General features: G+C 34.1%; 3 protein-coding genes across 3 annotated transcripts in view; all 3 read left to right on the top strand.

Annotated features, from left to right (window-relative positions):
- Window positions 1-5,416, top strand: part of LOC119829767 — a 7,613-nt gene extending 2,197 nt beyond the window's left edge. The window contains exons 2-5 of the mRNA XM_038352470.1: window positions 1,402-1,604; window positions 1,686-3,542; window positions 3,637-3,767; window positions 3,858-5,416. Coding sequence (XP_038208398.1) covers window positions 1,412-1,604; window positions 1,686-3,542; window positions 3,637-3,767; window positions 3,858-4,082 — 2,406 coding nt within the window. The 5' untranslated portion in view covers window positions 1,402-1,411 and the 3' untranslated portion in view covers window positions 4,083-5,416. The remainder of the gene's footprint in view (window positions 1-1,401; window positions 1,605-1,685; window positions 3,543-3,636; window positions 3,768-3,857) is intronic.
- A 909-nt stretch (window positions 5,417-6,325) lies between these two features.
- LOC119829315 (phospholipid scramblase 2-like) lies at window positions 6,326-9,910 on the top strand. The gene is made up of 7 exons (XM_038351785.1): window positions 6,326-6,383; window positions 6,732-6,788; window positions 7,321-7,461; window positions 7,636-7,853; window positions 8,513-8,680; window positions 9,285-9,434; window positions 9,854-9,910. Exons 1-7 carry the CDS (start codon window positions 6,326-6,328, stop codon window positions 9,908-9,910), a joined length of 849 nt encoding a protein of 282 aa, XP_038207713.1.
- A 294-nt stretch (window positions 9,911-10,204) lies between these two features.
- LOC119829314 (ankyrin repeat and MYND domain-containing protein 1-like) lies at window positions 10,205-15,980 on the top strand. The gene is made up of 14 exons (XM_038351784.1): window positions 10,205-10,345; window positions 10,915-11,088; window positions 11,213-11,422; window positions 11,647-11,838; window positions 11,955-12,272; window positions 12,353-12,566; window positions 12,616-13,111; window positions 13,184-13,352; window positions 13,445-13,669; window positions 13,752-13,991; window positions 14,089-14,221; window positions 14,321-14,513; window positions 14,595-14,958; window positions 15,762-15,980. The coding sequence occupies exons 1-14, from the start codon at window positions 10,205-10,207 to the stop codon at window positions 15,978-15,980; spliced, it is 3,288 nt and encodes a 1,095-aa protein (XP_038207712.1).
- Window positions 15,981-16,560: the final 580 nt, after the last annotated feature.

Below are 16,560 nucleotides of genomic sequence, written 5' to 3'. Positions count from 1 at the left end.
AGTAATAAATGTTATTTGCAGTTAACAATTTTCTTTTTTCTTTATTACAATATTTATGGCAAGACTAGGTAGATATACGGAATTACATACTGTGACTCTTTAGATTACGTAGATTATATATTTAAATGAATATTTAATGTTTAAAATTCTAGATAAGATGCGATAATTATTGTATTTGTATTGCAAATACATAGTTCCTCTTTTGAAAAGGTATTTTTCTTACAAGCATAGAAATAATAAATATAACGTTATTATCTATAATCTACATCGCCATATTTCCTGTTTGGATCTTATTAAACAAATTTGTAAACGCTAAGTATAAAGCTGAATGTAAGCTTGACAAAGGATCGAATGACTTAGCCAAAGTATCTTTATTTTTATAATCATTGTATTATTATTAATCGACAATTCAACATCAACAAAATTACTTTACTTTATAAACTTAGCGATATTATCGGATACAATCTTTATTGTATGAGAAAACAATCCAATATACATTGAAGTAACGTAAATAAGTCAAATACATCTTTTTGAAATGGATAATGGATTATATTTATAGCTTCAATTTCCAGATATGTTACTTTGAAAATAAAGTAATTTCCTAACATTCACCAAGGCTTCAGCGGAATTTGATATTTTCCATGAAAATGATAGATATGCGTAATAAATTGTTGGGAAATGGGCGTAATCTCAGAGGTAATATGAAGTGAAGTTGTTTTCTATAAGTCGCTTGAGGGTAATGGGGAGTCGGCGTCGTTAAAGTGCTCTTCGTAATTCGATTTCACGTTGAAGTTTCCTTGGGAAATGACACTTATGCCGTAATATAAAATGTGCTTTGAATACATACGACGTTTGAAACGGTGCGTTGTAAATAAAATATGTTTTTACTTGTTTACAAAATTTTAAATGTACGAAACAGTATAAGCGAGACGTTTACAATATGTATATGTAGTATAATATTATATTATATGTGGTATATAAATTTAAAAAAATATTTAAATCTCGTTTTGTTCTTCTTATTGTAAGCGTTACTGCGTTTCATAATTGCCAGTTCACCATATTTAATAAGCATGATTAGTGTACGAAACTGTGGGGCATATTTAACTAGCTTGCCCACACTTCGCATCTTCGCCTGTTTAAAAGGAATATTTTTTCACACTGTTCCAATTTTTTCAGTGATTTACTTGTACAAGCAAAACGTTGAAATAATTTATTCAGCATAAAAAAAATAATTGGCATATATATTAATGTGTTTAACTAGTTTCTTAATTGGTGATAATTCCATTGGAAAATAATTTACCATTAAAAATAATTCTCACATTGAAAGTACGGAAATAGGCATCATGTGTAACTCTTTATCTTTTAAAACAAGTATACTTAAGCAGCAATTGTTTGTATCAGAGTTCACACGATGGGTGTATTGTGGATATGGGCCGTAGCGGCCTGTTTCCTAGCCACTTCTGCGGCTGATAGAGGAGGCTCCCTCCGTGGCGCTCTAGAAGCCCTCCAGCGCCGTCAGCGCGGCAGAATTCACAACCAAGGTCCAGTCATACCACAAGACTATGACGCATTATACGAATTTGTACCACCACAGGCGTATGCAGGTAGAACATACAACAGTTACTAAAATTTCAATTATAATTCTGTAAGATCAATGAAGTTATGACACACAGTATTATTTTCAGAGCCCGATTATGCCGTGGATGTTGAAGATATGGATGATGAGCCCTCACCACAATATGTTGTTAAATTGCTTGAGAACAATGAAGTACCTCCTGATGCTTATGAATATAAAATTATTAAGAAAAAAAATTCCATGCCTCGATCCACTAATAAAAAAGAGTCGGCATTCCGTGAGAGAAGTCAACATGCGGATAATGACAGACTTCGAGATCTTTTTATGGAAAGAAATGAACCTCAGGAAAAAGAAGAGATGATAGTAGACCGCCCTGAAAATGATGCAGAATATGCTGTACTTTTAGGCCAATTGTGGACTAAGTATAAAAATAATAAAGCGAATTCCAACCATGTTGATAATGCACCGCAAGGTGTAGTGAAACTCTATAAGGAAAAAATAGTTAAAAAACGATATCCTAATAATTGGGGCCCTATTGCTTTTAAAAGGAAACGCAGCTCTGATTTTGAGACGGAACTACCGGTTGCGAGTGAATTAGATGAAGGCAAGAGTCTGGATGGTAATCAAGATACCGATAACGCTAATTACAATGCATATGACGTATCAGACGACGATAAGGATGATATTCGTGAGGAATATGCTATTGCTTTCCAACCACTAGACGATGATAGCTTATCAGATTTTGCAGATGAAGACCAATTTGCTTATGAAAACATTGAAAAACGTTTCCCAGTTTCAAAACGCAGCAGCAGCGGCGCCGCAAGCACTAATATGCAAAAGAAAAGATTTGCCTTAAATAATAATAACAATGCCAAAGCATTCAGAAGTGGGGCAGGTACAGATCCAAAAATACTACAAGATTTGTCAAAAATATTTGGTAATTCAGATTATGAAGTTATTAAGAATCCCGTTAAACGAAGCAGTGATCATGAAGAAGCTTCTCATGAAATCAAACCTCCTCGTGTTGCTCACAATAATAATACCCAAGAACATTCTAATGCATCATTACTAGAAGATGTAAGTCATGAGCATCACGGCCATCCTCCAGGTGTATCAGGGAAAGAAATTGAACATGATATATCACAGCACGATCATAGCCACGATAATAGCCACGATCATGGCCACGACCATAGCCACGATCATAGCCACGTTCATAGCCACGATCATGAGGCAGAAAAGACTAAAGTTGTTAGAAAAAAATCCATAGATTGGTCCGACTATTTTGGAATTGACAAGAGATTTAAAAAGTCTGTACCCCCTGGCAATAATCTAAATGAAGACAGGCTTAAGAAGCTATATTTTGATACTTTTAACAAAGAAGTTGTGTATCCTCTCAACAATATGAGAAAGAGCAGTTACATGAAAAGAAGTTATGATCAACCGAAACTAAACAATAAGGCAAATATTGCTCTTAAGTTACGCGGCGAAAAAAGAACTGCCGGTATAGATACGGAGACAAAGCTTGATAATTTCGACAAAAAATTAAAGAACATGGAAGGACTAATAGTAGATGAAGCTTTACATTACTCCAATAGGGGAGAAGAGTTGGACTCTAAAGAAGAACAAGAAATGAAAGAAAAATTACTCTCTCGACTAGCAGCAGCTTATAGCTTAGAAAAAATGAGAAAAGCGTTAAAGGAATTTAAACAAAGTCTACAAGTACAGAGAACAACTCCATCTTCGCAATCAACGCCTGAGGCTGACGCTAAAGATAAACGAGTTGCTGTTAAAAAAGAAAAAATAAATATGAGTAACGAAATACCTACTGAACATCAACGCGACAACAGTGAAGATTTTGAGGATGAACAAGGTGCAGGTCATTACATAAATGGGAAACTAGAGGAACAATTGTCTGAGGGATATATGGGAGGAAGTGGACGACATCGCTCGCCCGTCATATCAACGGGTAATGAGAAAATATGTTTTACTACAATATTTCTTTTTTATTATAAGTTCAATGAAAAGCAAATCTTATGTCTTATTATCCTTTTATGTTACAGTAAGCTCTGCTGGTGCGTGCCCAGTTTTGGCTAAAATTGTGCAGCGATGTCGTGGAGTCGATTTGCTAGCTGGAGATCGCGGCCAATTGTTCCTCCCATTATGCAGCTTACATCAAATTTGCTACCTCTGTGTAAGTATTTGCAGAAGATGAACAGCACAATCAATTCATTCATTTTATAGCCTAGCACTGTTAACTCGCGATATTGTTTATTTTATACAGGGCGAAGCACCTCCAACGACGTGTGATCTTGTTTTTCTGTCGGAAGCTGATTCAACGTGTGAGGGCGACATGAGTTGCCAGCGCGCTGCTCGTTCCGCCCTTATGGCACTTAGAGAATTGCACGACAATCTAGCTGACGAACTGGATGGTGAATGCGAAGCTAGTCCTTGCCTTCCCGCAACCCTGAAACTGAACTTAGGATGGCAAAGAGCTCTTCAACGATAAACGATTCAATAGAGGATTTCGTCTCATATGATCGAGTTCGGTGGCAACACCTACATCGTAGGGAAACACATAAATGAGTTCTGCAGCTCGAACATAAATTAAATGTTCGTGTTCAATGAATGTATTTTATCATAAAAGATTTGTTACTATTTTGTAATACTTATTTTCTAAATTTTAATATCGTATAGTTCTACAGTCATTGCATTTGATCGAAGTGAGTATATTTTTCTACCATTTTTTTTCGTACGTATCTAGCCAGCCATAGACGCGTACGATCTCAGATATGGTACATTTTTCCTGTTACATTACATACTGAGCATAAAATTATTTATTTACGCTGAATAATTTTATAACTATGCTTTTATATGTTGTATATTGTTATCCTTAAAAGATGATAATATTCATTAATTACTATTATATTTCCTATTAAATAACCTCATGTTGTGGATAGAGTTGGATAATATTGGAACGGAGAATATTGTTGGATTTATATATTCTAGGTATTGTATGGAATGACTTTATCGTTGTTAAATGTTTACTTGCATATTATTATATACTATATTTTGATGTTTGTGTTTGAGTGTGTCGACGTTATTGAGTATTCTTAATTGATTGTAATGATAAATGTACTTATGTGTATTTTAAAGCATTAATAACTTTACATAAAGGTAAACACATTGGAATTTTAAAATATATTACATAAAAACATTATAAATGTGTAGAATAACTCAAAAATATATAATATCTATATTATTATAATATATAAATGTTCACACAAGTATTATATTTGTTGTTTTGAAGCATGACATTTTGTTGTCCATATACCGATGTTGAAAAGTATTGATTAACAAAATTATCTAACAATTTGCTTTGAAAATAATATGTATCTAATAAATGAATAAAAAGTGAAAGCGACTATAAAATGTAAAATTGTGAATTTTAATATCAGAGAGCACAATTTAGCACTAGTGCACCACTCTAGACTTTACTAGGACAATAAATCTTTATTTGCTTTCACAAGACTATTATTGGTCTTAATCTATGCCTAGAAGGAAAAGCGCTAGGAATCCAGGCTCTTATGTCTTCCGAAGGTATTTGGCATCACGTTTTGATCCTAAAATTATACAACGCTTATATGTACGAGTATATATTTTACATTCTACACATATTTATAAACATATATTAACCAACAAAAACAGTTGCGTCACGTAGAATGTTTACGATTTATAATTGTATCGTGCAGAGACGGTTTCATAATAATGCCAATGATTTTAACTTGATGTTATCACTCTATTCGTAAAGTATTCGAAGTTATATGGTAACATGAAAATAAATGTTTTCTGAAAAATTGCCTTTCAGTTCTCACTACCTTTTAAACTGTTACTTTTATGCACAAGCGGTCTGTCCCAGCTTCGCCTAGTATGATGCATGTGTGTATACTGTATAGCCTATAACACTCACACAAATCCAACAGATTTTTAAAACAGTTTAATAGCTCCTGAGATTAGCGCGTTCAAATCAATAAACAAATTCTTCAGCTTTATATAATTAAAATGTGTAAGAAATGTTAATAATATTTTGTAAATAGCGACAGTTATCATTACTTTGTACAGATTTATAAACATTATATTACAATTATATAAAACAATGAAAAAGAGAGTCATCACAGTTAACTGGAATCTGAAAATGAAATAATAATCTCCCTCCCATTTAGCGACATCGCATCCACATCCAAGTCTCTGTCTCAATTTATTTAAATTCGTACATAAATTGATTGATATCTAGGTATCACGATTAAATATAATTATTTTAAACAAAAAAATATAACCACATGCAGATTGTCATAAACAGACCAAATTTAAATGAGACCACAAGGGACGCAGCAGCTTTCAAATAAAAAAAGAATCGTCCACATCGGTTTAAGAACCTCGAGTAGTTTTTGGGAGAGTCTATTTAAAAGTTATATCACAAAAAATCCCATTAAATTCTGTTTAAATTTGAAATACCACGAATCATATGTACATTCGCTTCACACAACATCGATAAAACACAGTAATTGGAAATGTTGAATTTGTGTCGTTCGTGCCTTATTGATAGAGATATAGATTTATCTGATAACGGAGTGTACAGACAATCAAAATATGTCGATAACTCAGTGCGCCGAGGAACAAATAACTAGAAACATCTCAATAATATTCCTGCTAACTTATTATAAACAAAAGATCGTGATATAATATTATGTGATGGCAGATATTTCTCACACAGAGCCTCGAGGGATTGAAAACTTAGCGGCTACCGCAGGTATCTATTTATTAGAATAATTTTGAGATCCAATCTATAGTGATTTAGTTTTTTTTAATTATGGAATTATACAATGTTTCATAACAATGGTCGTATTTGTAGAAATGTACATATTTTTTACACATCCAAATTATTTATATGATGCAAAAACCATTTATTGAGCCTAAAAGCATTAAGAAACTATCTAATTTGAACGCTTTAATAGACGATAATCAGTACGAGGTCCAACATAAAGAATTTACATATAGAATAACTGAAAGTTATCTTTTCTTTTTTTTACTTCGAAGTACATGCAAACTTCTATAAAGTCATTAAATTTAATTTGCTTTGTTCTTCTTATCATTACAGATGACGGATCTGATTTGAGACCTGATTCAGTCATATCGCAACAACCACAGTCAAACGGTAAGGTAAAATATTCACTATTATTATTAAATTAATCACAACTAAAGGTAATAAGTGAACCTTTGATAGTATTCGTCTTCTTTGGAGAAGAAGGAGCTATAAATTTGTTGCAGGAGCAAGACATTTTTTTTTGTTAGTCTCCACCTGTTATAGAACCTTCAACTACTCGGATTTTCACTCACGCGTTGACTATTGTACAAAGGAGACCTTCAATTGATGATAATTACCAATATTAGTTTCTTAGTCCCCCGTTTCAGATAGAAATGGCTATATCTGCTTATATGTCGCCACCGATCGTTGTATTTTTTATAGGATCAAAGTAATCGCTTAGTATTCTTAATGTTCCATCGAATATCGGAACAAAACCGGTTGCAGTCCCATTTATAAAATAATACTGGATATATTGTGATGGCGTTTAGATAAATATAGAACACCTATATTATAATTATTTATTAGGTACTTATACCTGAATCAATTTCGAAGGAACATTTTTTATAATGATATTAATGGTAATATTCCCTGTAATTTACAGACAATGGCCGAGCCGAGCTCACCGTGTCCACAGTCAACTGGAGGCCGAATACCGTGACGCCGCTCCGACCGATGCATGGACTGGACTTCCTCATCGGTGTGTCGAGTCTTCTCATCCAGCAGACTGTAGAACTCAATGATTGTAAGTCGTTAGTTTAAACTTATAGTAATATTCTTTGTGGTAGCATTTCAGTATGCACCTTCTTACCGTAGCATTTATTACTTAATATATTTAGGACCATAAGAAGGGAGAATAGATAGTAAAAACACTAGCTCCGCTTTCTCCTTAATACTATAAATGCACATATCATTTCAGTAACGTCAAGCATAGACTCAGAGAACTGGTACATAGTGAGGGTACCGAATGGCCCGTCACTATTCTTGGCTAGTGAGAAATCTTCGAAGACACAAAGACTCCTCTGCGGTGTGGGGAGGGGGTTCACATTGCACCTCCATGATAACAGCAGGCAAGGAGCCATGGATATGGAGAGGCGATTGGCTGCTGCGTCTTGTTTCTTTCCTTTCAGATTACAGGTATAGTTTAAAATTTAACATTAACGTGTTAGTTACGCAAGCCCATACGCTATAATTGTAACAATAGGCCAAATATAAATGGGACCACAGGGAAGGCTTTTAAATAATAACGGAAGCATCAAATCGGTTCATCTAGTTGAAAGTTCTGAGGTAATGAAGTCAAAGAAATATAATCGAATTGATACATTGAGAGATCTTAAGAGATTAATGGACTCATTAAGACATCTTTTTAAGAATACTGGTATCCTTACTGTGCCGTCACAGTATATATTTAATAACATTTTACACGTACACAATAACATCACCTTACATACAAAAGTAGGTGACAGACATGAGGAACGGAAATTAAATTGAAATGCCTGTTTTCCGGCTTAGTAAATTAAAAAATTCATTTATGGGACAAGGTATACGCTTATACAATAGAATTCCTCATAGTATTAAATGGTTTAGTAGTGTTAAATTCAAAAACTATATTAAAAATGTAGTAGTTCAGAGAGCCTAAACTAATTAATATCAATTCTTAGAACAGGACCAAATTTGAATAAAACACCACAAGAGGCACGAACCTTCAAAAAAATATTAAAAACCCTTTTCCTACTTTTTAAAAATCGGTTGAAAAGCGCTGAGCGCGGTTAAAGGAGGTCTTACTTCAATTACAGGAAATGAAAGTAATTACACCACCAGGAGACTACATTGGTCGCATCCAGCAACAGTGGACGTGGATGGTGCCCTTCTATCTAGTGAGGAATATTAATGATGACGTCATATACGTTATTGAAGGTCCGGCTAGACTGAATAAGAGTAACTTGATGTTATCAGAATTTAAGGTAAGGACGTAATTTATATTCAGAGTATTATTTTAAAAGTGTAAAGCAGAGCACATACCTTGTTAATAAAAGTCATCTCGCATGAGGTTCCACAGTCAATTATTTATTAAAGCAAAATGAACTTCCTTAAAAAAGTTAAGTAAATCCCTATATGTATAATAAATAATACGAAATAGCTTTGAATACCGGCGTGAAATAGCATTCTGCTGTGTTTCGTTCGGTGAGTGGGGGAGCCGGAGGCCTCCTTTTCCTTTCTCTTCCCAGTCCTTTCCTTCATTCCTCTCGCCAATCTTTTCTTAATCCCTTCCCAATTTAAAGTCGGCAATCCATTTGTAGAGGCGTAAGGTCTGTAATCGCCTTTACGCCTCTACAAATGTTCATGGGCGGTGGTAGCGCTTACCATCAGGCGTCCCACCAGCTCCATTGCCGACTGTGACTAAAAAAAAAAATGTGGTTACTTACCTGCAATATTTATTTTAAATAAACTTCTTTTAATTGATTGCTGACATTTTTAAATCCTGAATTCGTCCTATTTTAATATTTACGAAAGCATTTAATAACCACCCACTTCAATGTTTTTAATAATTATGTTGATAATTTTTAGATATTGACTAGTGATTCTCTCCGTCAAGTGGGCAAGATCTTCCACAGCTGGGATCGTGAGCTGGTCAGTTTTGTTACGACTGTGCTATTTCCAGACTGCGCAGTGCAGCCCAAGAGTAAAGCTCTCCTTTTGGCTGCTACATTTTTACTGGTACGGTATTTATTGGCCTATTTCCTACGAAAATTTGAAAAAGATGTATTTTTATATAGGAGTTGAGCATACTTAGATTAGGCTAGCTCGCACCGGAGAAGTAGCACACCCGCACAGAAAACCGATGTAAAATAATAGCGTGTTTCGTTCGTGAGAGGGGGAGCCGGATGCCCATTTACTTTTTCTCACCCTTCCCAGTCCATTCCTTCTTTTCATCAACCCTCTCCTTATCCCTTACCCCCTAAAAGCAGGTTCATGGGCGCAGAGGTTCCTGGGCGGTGGTGATCGCTTACCATTAGGCGAACCACCGGCTTCCTTGTGTAGTTGCCCCTTGTGACACAAAAAAAGAATCTGATTCAGTTAAAGAGTTTATGTAATTTAAGCACCATACTCTTTGTATAAAATAGCTTTTTTTTCAGGAATATACGTATTTTGAGAGAGCAAAAACAAGCTGTCTACGATGCAACTGTTGTTGAAAAGATTCTAATGATACAAAAAGCATTAAAATTACTTGGCTTTAATTTTTTAAACGTTATTAAAAATATACATAAAAGGACTGTGTTATTATTGAATACCTATAGAAATAACAATTTCAATCCGTATTAAAAAAAAACACATAAACCTTTTTTGTACTTACTTGACTTTAATTAATCTTTATCAATAACTGTCACAATAAATAACACTCGTTCGTATCAAAACAATGAAACATTTTTGCTAGTATTATTATTTTTTTGTCTCTTTAAAGTTGCTTTGTACGATAAATATTTTCCATGGTGCATTCGAAAAAATCATGTAAATCGATTGAAACCAAGAGAAATAAATCTTGGCCATACTATCAGTATTATGTGGGCGAAAAAGATCTAGGCAACAGAAGAAGTGGTTATGGTGTAAATACCTGGAGTGGGGCTGAGGTAAAAATCTCATTTAAGTCTAAACTTAATAATCATACGGAAACTGCTTATTTTTTCACATTTGTTAGATAGCAATTACTAAAGTTATATAATATAAAAGTTATTAATCGATATAAAATTGAACGAAAATAAAACATAAAATCATCACCAAACGTGATTTATCGCCACAGCCATACTGAACCATAATATTTTAATGGCTTCAGTGTGTTGCAATATCCTGATAAATAAACATTGGTTTATCTACAAAAACGATTACTTAAGATATAATAAAAAGCATTAACCTTTTACCATTATTATTTTTACTTCGATAGACTAGCTACCGATGTGCCTGTGTGCATCCACACGATACACGCAGGTCCAGTGTGGCTAAGCAGCTATCACAACTATTATACAGTTATTTAAAATATCACAGACAATCCATTCTGTTTCTGTATCTTTTCACCCTTCCTATATTCCCATTGTCAATACTCTCAGAAGGATATTCTACCCTATAAGCTGGCAACATATTTGCATAATATCTCGTGGTGACACAAGCTCGGTTGCCAGCTACGATAAAAAAAAATGTGTAGTCCCTAGAATGCTATGATGGGAGCTTTACCTGTGACACGATGCACGGTACCGGAGAGTACCGTTGGAAATTCCACGGTGAAGATGGGAAGCCTTGCACTTATGAAGGGCACTTTTATAATAATTGCATGCACGGCTATGGACTTATTTCATTCCCAGATGGAAGAACTTTCCGGGTAAATACAAATTTTTATTAATTGTTTCTTTTGTTATTTAAAACTCATCAGTTCCTAATGTATATCTACCCATAAAAATAAAAACATAAGTTCCAGGATATATGTAGTTTTACTTTATATACAGGGATTATTTAATAATAATAAGAGATGGGGCCCTGGTATCCAGTCGCATTCATCATTACGTGATGATGTCGGTATCTGGAAAGGTACTCAATTGATAAGACTGGCCTGGCGGCCACAAGCGCCCGCTGTAGTGCCTGACTTCACGTCTAATAATATTGGACGGATGGTCGTCGAAGGACATAGGAGATTGTTCACAAATGCTTTGAGACATGTTAGTAATTAGATAAATGAACCTGTAGTTTACTACTTTGATCAAAATAATTATCTGAATAAAAGGACCCTGAAAGAAATATGTGTTGATATTATTAAAAATATTACTTCTATATTCACTTTTCTTAACAAATTAACAAATGTGAGTTGAGCAATTTTAGATTTTATTTGTTGTTATCAAAATATAAAAGATTTTATTATTGTTATTTGTTTGTTTGACTATAGATAGGAGCAACAAATAGTGCGCTAGATCTTTTGAAAAATTGTGGCACGGATCCTCGTCTTGCTGTACAAGAATGGAAAAAACTTTATCCAAAGCGTTGTACGGACCTTGCCAGTCCGCTCTGCCGGGTTGAGATATTCGATCGTAATTATTACAAGGATCGTATTGAGTCTTTGGAGGAAATTCATAAAACTGTACAATTTGAAGACATCCAGGTAAATTATTACATAATTTAATTACTTAGGTCGTTAAATAACAGTGAATAAAAAGGTTATGTTACGTAAAGTTTATTTAGTATATTTTGTCTTAGGATCCTCAAGACAGTCAGGAAACGTTTCAAAAAGTCACATATTATGCTTGGAACAATAACAGTATGATAATTAACATGATGAAACATTGCTATGAGCATGAAATACAAAGAGATAATTATGAAATTGATTTAAATACCATTTTATCTGGGCCACGAAAACTTTTCAAAATGGCTGGCGCCCATGAAGCAGATTGTAGGACTTTACTTTTGACAACCTATTTAGGTTACATAACAAATGTAGCAGAACTCATAAATAAACACAATGTAAACCCAAATGTAGCTGACATCCAAGGAAACACCGCATTAATGTACGCAACAGTGAGTATACAAAAAATAAATATGAATATAAATGCTAATCGATATGTGTTAATATCAATCATCCATACATTTGTCTAAAGTGTGGTGATCAAGTGGATATTATAAGTTTTCTTGTGGACGCCGGAGCTGATATCGATTGTTTCAATGATTCGTGCTGCACATCATTAGGAGTAGCTTTGATGCGATTCACTTGTGCCGTACATGATGTGCCGCCCAACTTAATTCTTCAAAGTTTGCTCCCACCTCCTATCGTACCACCTCCACGTAAGTACAAACTTTTCGGAACTTCGGTCCGCTAAATAATATAATTAAATCTGTTATATAGCTCCTTCAGAACCAAGAGCTTTTGAATGGCACCTCACGCGCGAGCTGGCATGCCAAAGCACCGCTGTAACTTTAATAAAGAGCTCGAGTAAGACAGTGCGAAGTCTCAGTCAAAAGAAAGTAAAATCACTCATGTCTATCAAAGATCAAAATATGGGAAGGAGAAAAACTGAAACAACGTCAGCGAAAGCCGATACAGAATACGATTCTGATGATTCGTTATCAGAAAATAAGAAAGTATATAGTAATGCAAACCGAGAGTATACGAGTAAAGTTAATGATATTTTCCAACAACCAAATACGAATAGTATGGTTCCATATTTGTTTGAAATCAACGACATGATTACGGAAGTTGAGGCTCTTGAAGAGGAACCAAAAAAAGTTCAGGATAAAAACGTAAAGAAGGTTGTATCCAAAGTAATGAAAGACACGATGAAAACCAGCAAAGAATTGGTTTGGCCCAGTTCGGATAAAGTTGAATCCGAAAACAGTATTGAAAAACTAAAACATGATATGTAAGCTACATAATTAAATGTTATATCTACCTGTATCTGATATTTTCAATTCTCTATTATTGTATGTCATAGGTTGGAAGAAATGAAGCTGACTATTTTAGAACTCCTTAGAAAGGGAGCTAAACCTCAATTAGTTCGTTGTCCGCAACCTGCATTAGTCATAGCAATTTCTAGTAATTGCTCTGATTTGATTAAACATTTAGTTAAATATGGGGCTGATGTTAATGAAATTTATCCACAGGTGGAAAAAAACTTACATTAATCTTTGTTATATACTTTAGTTTTTATTAATACATATATGTTTACGTTTTTAAATACATATTATTTATTTAGATTCTTGGATATTCACCGCTCGACATTGCAGTATCAAAGCCGTTTACACTTGAAAATTTAGAGATTGTAAGAGCCTTACTTGAAAGTGGTGCCAATGCTAAACGCTGCATTTATTACGAAGATACTGACTCATCAGATATAACTGTATATAAGCCAAATAAACTAGGTCCTACACTTCTACATGCTGTGCTTGCTAGAAAAGCTGAGAACGAAAATGAGGAAGAGGTTCAGTAAATACAATCTGTATAAATATTCATAAATAGCGTATTAAGTCAAAGCTTTATTAACGATTTTATAATTTTTTTAGGTACGACAGCTATTGCTAAATCTATTACTCGATTACAATTGTGATCCAACATTACAATACAAGGGGCGGTCGGCTATTGACTTAGTTATGTCAACAAATATAACACTGTTCGATGTTTTTATACGAAATCCTAAAACTGACCTCAATTGTATAATCAATGATTTAAACCAGAACGTGTTGGTAAAAATGTTTTGGATTCCTTTCTTTAAAAACGTACCAAGCACAGAAAAAATTCAAACCGTAAGTGTTTTATGGCTCCGAATCTCGAAAGTGAAGGTAGGCTCTTTGTTAATAGTCATAATATGATGATGAACTCAACCTTTAATGATATTTTTAGCTTACAAATTTATTACTCTACGGTGCTGATCCTCTTCTTCCTTGCCAAAACGGACAAGAAAAATATGAAAATATTTTCGTTTTTGCTAAAAATACATTGTCTGAATTAGATAATACTCAAGTGAAAACCTCCAGTCCAACCGGTCGGTATACTTGTTGTATTGAATAAGCATTTAGTTAAATGTTTAACGCTAAAATGTTCAAAGATAATCATGTTCTAGCCCACGATTAAGACCAAAAAGGCAAAAAGCCTGAGAAGCCTAAGAAAGATGAAAAATTAACCACTAAATCAGTAGGGAAGATGGTTACTGATGACAAGGAGGATTATAAGCAGGCTATTGAACTTGTTAAAGAGTGTGCAAGACTTTTACATATCAGATGGTTGGAAGGGAAATTGATTAAAGAGCTAATTTGTACAATAGAGAAGTACAATGACTTACTAATAAAAATAGTGAAAATAACAATTCTCTTTCAACTATTCAATTAACCGAATTCAAATATTTACAGATTTAAACATCGCCAATGGAACATGATCCTAAATGAATGTAAAGGTAAAAAGCGTATTGGCTTATGGATAACCCCGCATCGTTGTCTCGAAATCTGGAATATTCTGGCGGCAAAGAGGAAGAAAATTTTTGGCGATCAAAGAATTTTGAAACATTTATTATCCATAGTGACGTTTTTAGCGTGGCGATTTTATAGTCCCAAAAATAATGAATTTAAAGCTAGTTCGAAGGTTACTGCTATTGTACGAGATCTCGTTGAAAAAGATGTTTTTTATTTGCTTAAAGAATATAAAAATACTAATAAAGTAGCACAAGTGGAAATGCAATGGAATTCTCAGTATGTAAAGCCTGAGTTAGACCGAGATGTGAGTCTATTTATCTATTTTCAACACTATCACATTTTATACAAGACTTACAGGTAGGTACTAGTGAAGTTAATTCGTGTCGCATGTAAATCATTTACTACACCTTATTCAAGAGTTACGTATCTCAAAAGGTTAAAAGATTACTCATTACACTGTCTCTTCTGTCAAGTAGTGGTTTAATTTCGCAGTCTTCCCGACAAGGAAGCAACAGTACAAGTAACAGAATAAAATAGAAAATTTTAAATTGGTTTTAACCAAAAAAAAATATATTTTGCATATTATCTTCTTAATATATATAAATTTCGTGTTTGTCCACGATGGACTCCTACACTGCTCGACCAATTTTAATCAAAGCTGCACACCAATTTGATCCAAATGAAAAGATAGGATATTCTATATTATTTCAGTTACTATAAACGAAAAAAAAGCGGTGCTGGGACCTGCAGCTAGCTAAATTATAGAATATTTTATGAAAGGGGTTTTTCCATCTTTTGTCTCTTGGTATGTACGCCAATCACTTAAAAATCGCTCAGCATATGAATATTTGGATCAGGTTATAACATTTTATTAAAAATAGTCTTTTTTATGAATATTCATACAAAAAGGTTATTGAAACGAAAAATAAATCTTTGTCTTGAATTTAACCTCTTCTACCTTTACGCATTGTAATGGTATGGATTTCATTTAGCAATAAAAATGCCATAACTTTTACGTACAGGGTTTTTCGGAACCCTCGGTACGCGAGTCCAACTTCACTTAGCCGGTTTTTTTTTCACATGATTAACGTATTAAATATTTTACAGAATCAAAAGTTTTATGTATGCTTTGAGTGTGCATTACCTTTGAATCAAGATAAAATATCATGCAAAATTTGTAAACTTGTATCATTTTGTTCATATGAATGCATGAAGGTGAATATAGAACGGATTGGATGCCATCCTTGCAGTGAAGATTTGAAAGCGAAATATTTCCAAAGCCCTAACTATAGTTTGCCATCCAGCGCCGAAAGCCTAAAGAACTAATACGCAATACGTTTTAGAAATACTATGTCTTTTGAGAACCGTTTTCAACTTTGTCAAATTTTTAAAATATAAATTATTTTAAATTTTAAATGGGTGTTAATTTTTCACTTTTCGGTCCTCATAAAAAACATACATTTGTTTATAGACATAGATAGAGAATAGGATTCTCTTTAGATATCCTTATTCTTCAATCGGTTCGGGGTTTAACCTCTATAAAAGTGCGCCGGAGGGTCCCCCGCGTGTATCTCAGGAGGACCTTTCGACGTGCGCTCTCCGGTAGGCCGGTGTTGGGGCCGGGGCTTTGGGGAACGGGATAGTGGAGCGGGGAACAATCCGTCGTTAGCGAGAGGGCGGCGTAAGCTTGCGTTTCAGCTTAAAAGGTTCAGGGTTTTGCTTCACTTAAAAGGTTCAGGGTTCCTCTACCGTCCAACCATTAATTAAAATAAAACTCATACACGATTGAGTTTTAGTTTACTCAAGTACCTACCTAATTGGCAAACGTTTTCAATGTTGCCCCTTAGTACTATATAAATCATAGGTTTTACATAAAATATTATGTACTTGTAAACCGTAAACGTCA

The sequence above is a fragment of the Zerene cesonia genome, chromosome 10 (assembly GCF_012273895.1).
Source record: "Zerene cesonia ecotype Mississippi chromosome 10, Zerene_cesonia_1.1, whole genome shotgun sequence".
NCBI classification, from domain to species: Eukaryota; Metazoa; Arthropoda; class Insecta; order Lepidoptera; family Pieridae; genus Zerene; species Zerene cesonia.
Note: the sequence above shows the minus strand (reverse complement) of the source record. Positions and strands in the feature narration are given on the sequence as shown.

Bases quoted from the DNA above. Each gene is read 5' to 3' on its own strand.
- LOC119829314 (XM_038351784.1), top strand. From the start codon at position 10,205: ATGGTGCATTCGAAAAAATCATGTAAATCGATTGAAACCAAGAGAAAT. The intron at 11,839-11,954 runs GTACAATTTGAA...ATTTTGTCTTAG, and splicing joins TGGAGGAAATTCATAAAACT to GATCCTCAAGACAGTCAGGA. The intron at 14,514-14,594 runs GTACAATGACTT...AAATATTTACAG, and splicing joins CTAATTTGTACAATAGAGAA to ATTTAAACATCGCCAATGGA.
- LOC119829315 (XM_038351785.1), top strand. From the start codon at position 6,326: ATGGCAGATATTTCTCACACAGAGCCTCGAGGGATTGAAAACTTAGCG. The intron at 6,384-6,731 runs GTATCTATTTAT...TTATCATTACAG, and splicing joins AAACTTAGCGGCTACCGCAG to ATGACGGATCTGATTTGAGA. The intron at 6,789-7,320 runs GTAAGGTAAAAT...TGTAATTTACAG, and splicing joins GCAACAACCACAGTCAAACG to ACAATGGCCGAGCCGAGCTC.